We start from the raw sequence: 7735 nt of genomic DNA, 5'->3' as shown, positions 1-7735 counted from the left end.
TAAAGAAATATGTTATTTATATGATAAAAACACATACTCAACAGACGATGCGGTGACATAGTACAGCTTCTGACTTAGCATTTATTGCATCATTTGACTAAATTGACAATTAATGTGGATAAAAGGAAGGATCACTGGGTAAAAGAAAAGAGATGTTTTGGAACAATTTAATGACGCTATGCTGGCCAAACAGTTTTGGCGATTAATTCACAATCCGTCATCTTTAATGGCCCGGGTGATGAGAGGACGGTATTTCAGGAACAAACATCCTCTTATGGCAAAGAAACCGAATAATCCTTCTTTTGCCTGGCGGAGCATTTTTTCAACTAAGGGATTGGTGGAACAGGGTGCGCAATGGACTGTAGGTTCTGGTTGTTCCATTTCGGTTTGGCGGGATCCATGGTTACCGGATATTCATCCAAGATCTGCAAATGGTAGGGGGAGGTTTTTGCTCCCGAGTTTGATGGTTAATCATTTAATTAATCCAGTTACAAAGGATTGGCATTTGCCTATTCTAGAGGAGTTCTTTGATCCGGTGGATATACCACTTATTCGGAGTTTGCCGGTTAGTAAAACTTTTCAACCCGATAGATTGTTATGGCATTATACTAAGTCAGGCAGGTATTCGGTAAAGTCAGGTTATCGGTTAGCCCGGGAATTAATAGCGGAAGTGGAGTATGGGCCATCATGCAGTTCTCTGCGGGCTCAGTCATGGAAATTAGATGTACCTCCAAAGATTCAACATTTTTTCTGGCAAATTGCCTCGGGTACCCTTCCAGTGTTAGAACGGCTCGCGTATCGGGGAGATCGTTGTGATGTTTTGTGTAAGCGGTGCGGTTTGGCGACGGAAATGGAAACTATTAACCACGCACTGTTTGTTTGCTCCTGGTCGTGCAGTATTTGGGAGTTGGTCCCGATGCTGTTGGAACCGGGAGGTTTCCCATTTGCCTCGATTTATGCGAATTTAGATTTCATATTTTGGAGGGCGTCTTCTCAAGGCGGGGCTTCTGATATCATCTCTTCTCTCCCCTGGATTTTATGGTCACTTTGGAAAGACAAGAATAAAAAGGTTTTCCAGCGTATTGAGTTAGAGCCAATTGAGATTATAAATCAAGCGGCAACTGATAAGCTAATTTGGGAGGATGCCAAATCTTTTTCAGTGAACAATCCCCTCCCTCCACCCGTAGTGGAGGTGAGGGATTCTTCTATTTTCTGTCAGGTTGATGGTTCATGGAAAGGGACCGACCCTTTTCAGGGTTTGGGTTGGTGGTGCTGTAATGGTCATGATATTACGCTTCTTTTAAGAGCTCGGAGCCTCAGACGTGGCCTTTCTCCCCTACATACAGAATTGCAAGCGCTGATCTGGGCTATGGAGTCTTTACTGGCGGCAGGAGTGAGTTGTCAGGCCTTCGAGACGGATTGTGCAGAGCTTGTTGCGATGGTGTAGTCGCCAGATGATTGGCCCGCTTTCACGAATTTATTGGAGGATTTCTCGCAGCTTCGCTCCTTCTATCCATCCTTCTCCCTCGTCAAGATTCCCCGCAACGTCAACGTAAGAGCAGATTGTCTTGCTTGGTCTTCAAGATCTTTACCTTCCGAATCGTTATTTGTAAACTCTTATCCTCCTGTTTGGGCAACCAATCTTGGAGTTCTCTTTTAATTAATTATTAATGTTTGGTTGAAAAAAAAAAGAAAAAAAAAGAGATGTTAATGCATAAAATAAGAATAAATGGATTAAAAGGAAGGGAGACGAAGAGAGATATTTGTGGACATAAATTGTCAGAGATACTAATTTTGATGTTGTATGTGCCAACAATTAAATACAAGTTGTGGACAATAGAATTCACTAAAATTTCCTTGGAACTATCAAGCATGTGGAGGACAATATGACATATGTAGTAGACATGTTCATTGGTTGACAAGTGGGTGTGGACATAAAATAGACTGTAAACATAAAATTATACTGGAGACAACTACTTAATTGGTTGTCAAGTGATTGTGGACAAATAAGTATAGTGTGGACAAGTAATTGATTGGTTTACATCTGTGTGGACATAAAAACTGACTGTAGACATGTTCATTGGTTGACAAGTGTGTGGATATACTGAAAATGCAAAGAACGTATCTGTTAAAAATTGAGAAATTGAATTACATAACAAAAGGATAGTTTGGAGGACATTTTGAAACACTGATAGACAAACTGAAACATCTTGTCAAACTGAAACAAAAGGATAGTTGTCCATTAAACGTTGAATGTCTACAACTGGCAACATCTTGTCCTAAAATAGTTGTCTATTAAACGGTATCACGAAGCTCTCGAAGTGAAACAATATCTCCATGTAGAAATCTCTCATGCGGCTGAGCAAGAAGATCAGATGATGAAGTCTCCGTCTCCATTTGCACCACGCCGAACAGTGGTGGCTCCGGAGAACAGCTTCCGCGATCTCTGAGTTCTGACAACACAAAGCCTCGTGCAGAAGATTCCAATCAGAGGCGTTCTGGAGCGTTACATCAGCCCCGCCGAAAGCGATCGTCTTTGCCACGAAAACATCACCGAGACGCCACCGAGGCATCTCACGGAAAGGAACATCACGGCGGTCTAGGACGGCAGAGATTCACTCCGCGACTCGCTATTGGCTTACTGAGTCAGATTTGGTGTGGATTTGTTCTGGTTCAGTTAGTTTAGACAATAACGAAACAAGAAAAAAAAAAGTTCTTCGTTTTAATTAGAAACTAGATGAGGACCCGCCCGATGTGCGGGTTTAAAATTCTATAAATTAAATTAAATTTAGAGAAATTCTCAAAAATAGCACCAAAATAAGTTTTTATTCCAAACTTAGCACAACATCTCTAAAATTCCAAAAATAGCACAAATTAATCTTTCAAAATTAAATTCTAAATTCAAAATACTAAACCCTACCCCTCAAAACTAAACCCTAAATGTGAAATTGAGAACCCAAACGTAAAAAAAAAAATTCTAAAAATTAATTTTAAATATTTTAATGTGTTAAATAGTGTTATTTTTGGAAATTTATGTAATGTGTGCTATAGTTGTCCATAAAACTTGTTTTAGTGCTATTTTAAGGTATTTCTCTTAAATTTAACAAAAATATATTAAAATTTATTGTACGTTATTTATAAATTTTATTTTTGTTATAATACACTGATTTATATCCATTTACAAATATTTTAGGTATGTTACTATTAAAAGTGTATTTTTTAAAACCTAAATATATTCTATGCTACAAATATATTCTTTATCACCACCTATAAAATGTCTATATGAACACATTAAGCCAACTATTTTATTTTCACTTCTGCATAGTTTTTTTATTACAAAAATTGTCAGCTCAAAAAATATTTTGAATAAAAAATATTACATAATATACTAATCAATTATGTACCATCACAATAATATATGACCACCATGGAGAAAACCTTGGCTCCGCCCTCATCCCTTATAGAGAGAACCTTGCGTCCAACCTCCTCCACCATGGAGAAAACCTTGGCTCCGCCTTCCTCCTTTGGGGAGATAACCTTGCGTCCAACCTCCTCCACCTTCCTCCCTTGGGGAGATAACCTTGTGTGCAACCTTCTCCACTATAGAAAGAACATTGGCTCTGCCCTTCTCCTGTATGGAGAGAACATGTTTACGTCTTTTTGCTATCTCAAAATGGCTTACTCCAACAACCAATGTAGTAAAAACCTTTTTATAACGTCACAAAATCTTTTGATAGTAACTAATGTTAAATTTCCCATGATGTAGCTCTCTACAACGCCTTAACCGCTACTTTGCTTAGTGAGTTCATGTCCACTCTCGGTACATAGGCCCACCTTCCTAAGTGGGCCCTACATCTATCCCCGGTCCGTGGACCTAACCATATTCGATGGCTGGTTTGTTACGTCTGAGAGACTTTAAAAACTTGTTTTCCGACCCTACAAATCTACAAATGACATTTTCCTGTAATTTGTCCTTAATTACTCGCACAGTTCCGACATTCACTTCTACGAAGGTCACCATTCATGAAATTCTCTCAGGACCCTTGACCGAAAAAATAAGTGCATTTTGGTGACATATGTGGCAAAATCAATTCTTTTATACTTTTTCCGCAAATCAGGATGTCATAGTCTTTGAGCTCCTATGGATCTATCAACAACGATTTATGTTTTTTCAATCTATCTATCTATGTTTGTTGTAAGCTTGTGTTTGATTAACCTATTTTATCCATCCATTAGGTTGATAAGCTTCTACTCGTTATCTCCCTTTGGGATTGAATGAATAATGCTAACAATTATGTTTGCAAAAAAAAAAAGGAGTTTATGACCAACCAATCAAGATTGATAAATTAGAAGAAAATTAATTTGACGTAATTAAAGAAACAATAGAATATTATAAGCATGGTAATATATGAATTTTAAATAATTCAAAGATGAAAATATAAACTAAATAAAAATCTAATAATACTAAAATAAATTTTAAACTACAATATTAGGAAAAGAAGATGCATCTATCAATATTTTCTTGGGTTAACATATTAATCTTAGCTATTCCCAACTGAAAAAGGAGAAAGTAGGAGAAATTTTGGTAAATTACTCTCCCATAAATTTTTTTTTTCTAATTAAATAAAGTTGAAAGCAGTGTTTTTAAATAAATTATTTAATTATGAGACGAACTATGTTTATATAAAAGTGAGTATTTACAAAATTTTAGAATTAATAATTAACTGTATATAATCCTTAATCCCTTTATTTTTGTAGAATTAATAATTTAAAATTAAAATAAGTAAATAATATTATAATTTCGAATTTTATGAAATATATATATATAATCTCCTTATTATTATTTAAAAAACCTTTGTATTTTTTTTTATAAATTCTGTAACTTTTGATAATTATCTTTTTACATTATTAATATTTTTTAAAATAAGATATTTTATTTCTGTTGTAATTATATTTCTCTTATTAAATATTAACTTTTACACATGTCAAAATCTGAGATTGATAACTTGACACATGTCAAAATCTTACTAATGACTAACTTTCAAAACCCAACTTTATATAATAAGATTGGACAGAGAAGATGAAAAGACAACACAACAAATTAAAACACTATAAAGGAGGAAAAAAAAAAGAAAAAGAATATGTCTCATTTAGAAAAATAAAAAAATAAAAAATCAAATATCATGAGGGATAATTTTGTTATTTTACTTGTGGCTTGTGATATTTGTTGAAAGAAGTACACTAATGTGGTAGAACCCACAAGTTTAGTTTCACATTGTGGCACATTTGTTAAAAAACTCATAAATCAACTTTCACAAAAACTTGCTAATTTAGGCTGTTGGACTTTTGATGTCTCTATTCAAGGCCTTATTCATAAAGTTGACTTTTTGGCCATAGATACTGGAAATTTTGGGTAACTCGGTCCAGATACGGTTTAGCTTAACCGACTAAAAAGAATAGCTTTTTGATTTTTAGGAAGAAACTGGAAAAATCCATCGAACTTTTTGCAGTCATCATCAAAAACTCAAAAGCTTCCTGATTAGCAAACAACAAACAACACCTAAAATCTCGGAAGCCAGAATGAGCGGAGCATTGTTCAGAAACGCAGCCGCGAACACCGCCCGTCTCATACGGCGGAGCGCGGCGGCGGAGACATACCCATTTGCTAAGACCGGTCTTGCTCAATCGAGACCTTATTTCCGGTCGCGTCAGCTTCTCGGAAGAGCAAAAGAAACAGGTGTCTCACCTTCTCCTTCTTTGGGTGTTTGTTCTTCTTCTACTTCATCATCTGCGTCGATTTCGAAAGTTGGGTTCGTTGGATGGTACCTTGGTATGGTGAAATCACGCCCAGTTTTGACCAAAAGTGTCACTTCCTCTCTTATTTACATTGCCGCCGACTTGTCTTCTCAGGTACTCTTTCAATGTTACTGGACAAAATGTGTTTCCTTTTACAAGTATGGTAGCTAAAAACTATGCCTTTTTGTGACATTTATGTGTTAGTTATGAGAGATTCAAAAATACAAAAAGGCTTAATTTTGCGGGAGATGTTTCTAGGTCTTTCCTCCTAATATCAAGTAAAACTAGAACAGATAGGAAGAGAACATATCATTTGATTAGGAGAAGTAAAAAGTTTGATTCTTTATTGGAGTAATGTGTCTGCAACCCAAAGAGATTAGAGTAATGTGTCTGTATCGAATTTCTTGTGCCTTTTCCACTGTATAAGAACTGACTTCAAGAGGTCACATTTGGTTCATTTTGTCTTACTCTTTCATTAAACGATTGTGAAAAGTTCTTCTAAGTCGTATGACTTGGTCATTCTTGAAATGGAGATTTCCTCTGTTACATTTCCTTGTAGTTACTGTTTTTGTAGCACTCCATTCTGTGAGAATTGACTTTTACAGCTGACATTGGTTCACCCTGTCTTGATCTTTTGACAGACAATTGCGAAAAAATCGTCTGAGTCATATGACTTGGTGAGAACAGCAAGGATGGGTGGATATGGTCTATTTGTCTTGGGTCCAACACTTCACTATTGGTTCAATTTCATGTCAAGACTATTTCCTACGCGAGATTTGATCACAACGTTTAAGAAAATGGCCATGGGACAGGCGATCTACGGGCCTACCATGACCGTTATTTTCTTCTCATTGAATGCATCCCTGCAAGGTAAGCTTCTTGTGTTTGTATATATCTGAAACCAGAAATGTGCTCGGAAAGGAAGTAACATACCAACCTGTTTGCATTCTTTGCTGCTCTTCTTTTTTGCCTCAAATTTAGTGGTAAATTCATTATAAAATTGCGAGACTATCTAACTCTGATTCTTATGTACATGAAAATTTTGTGAACTAGATCAGTTTAACTGGAATTACAGTCATTTTTGCTTGTGGCTAGTATGTGTCGTGGTGAGAATGATAAATGGAGATTGATTGGTTATTTACATAAGCAGAAACTCGCAGTCTTGAAGTTCTTAGTATACTCTTAGTCACCACATAGATTTCAGAAACAAGTTGCCTCTCTGCTACTTGAACTTGAGAATTCTTTGGTTCAATTCTTGTGTCGAATTTGTTTGATCTTGGATGTGTCTTACTAATACAAAATATCATTGATTTTTAGTGATGGGGTTTTACTTTATCTTTCTCTCAGTGGTTTGATTACACTAAACCTTGTTTTGAAGTTATTTTGCTTTCCTGATTTGTTCAGGGGAAAGCGGTTCAGATATACTTGCCAGATTGAAAAGAGACTTACTCCCTGCGCTGTTTAACGGTGTCATGTATTGGCCTGTATGTGATTTTATTACATTCAGATTCTTCCCCGTTCATTTACAGGTAATCCTTTTGACTATCAATTTCTGTTTTAGGACTTATCTCAGGATGCACTCACTCTAACTCTGCTCTTGTTTTTATTTCCATGCAGCCTCTTGTAAGCAACTCGTTTTCGTATGTATGGACAATCTACATGACTTACATGGCAAACCGTAAAAAACCAGACGTGATTTCAAGCTAAAACACTCAAATATGTTCTACATTGTCTCGGGCATTACCTCCCTATTTTGTGCTCACTCAGTTTTCGCCGGCATCAAACTGCGATTAGCATTCTTCAAGATTTTTCTGTTATGTCTGTAGATTTAGGTTGGTAAATCTAAGAGCTTGTAAGAACTACACATGCCAGACATATATGATTTCATGAAGTAGTTATGTTTCCTCTTATTTGTCTGTTTCGTTAGAGAAAGGAGGAG

At 36.2% G+C, this 7735-nt stretch overlaps 2 protein-coding genes across 2 annotated transcripts; both read left to right on the top strand.

Moving 5' to 3' along the window:
* Nucleotides 227-1447, top strand: LOC104748702. Its single transcript, XM_010470304.1, has one exon. The coding sequence runs from the start codon at nt 227-229 to the stop codon at nt 1445-1447; it is 1221 nt and encodes a 406-aa protein (XP_010468606.1).
* Nucleotides 5492-7706, top strand: LOC104747343 (protein SYM1-like). Its single transcript, XM_010468969.2, has 4 exons — nt 5492-5910; nt 6438-6666; nt 7201-7325; nt 7414-7706. Exons 1-4 carry the CDS (start codon nt 5581-5583, stop codon nt 7501-7503), a joined length of 774 nt encoding a protein of 257 aa, XP_010467271.1. The 5' UTR covers nt 5492-5580; the 3' UTR covers nt 7504-7706.

The sequence above is a fragment of the Camelina sativa genome, chromosome 15, assembly GCF_000633955.1.
Source record: "Camelina sativa cultivar DH55 chromosome 15, Cs, whole genome shotgun sequence".
Lineage (NCBI taxonomy): Eukaryota > Viridiplantae > Streptophyta > Magnoliopsida > Brassicales > Brassicaceae > Camelina > Camelina sativa.
The sequence above is the reverse complement of the archived record's forward strand: the minus strand, read 5'-3'. Positions and strand labels throughout refer to the sequence as shown.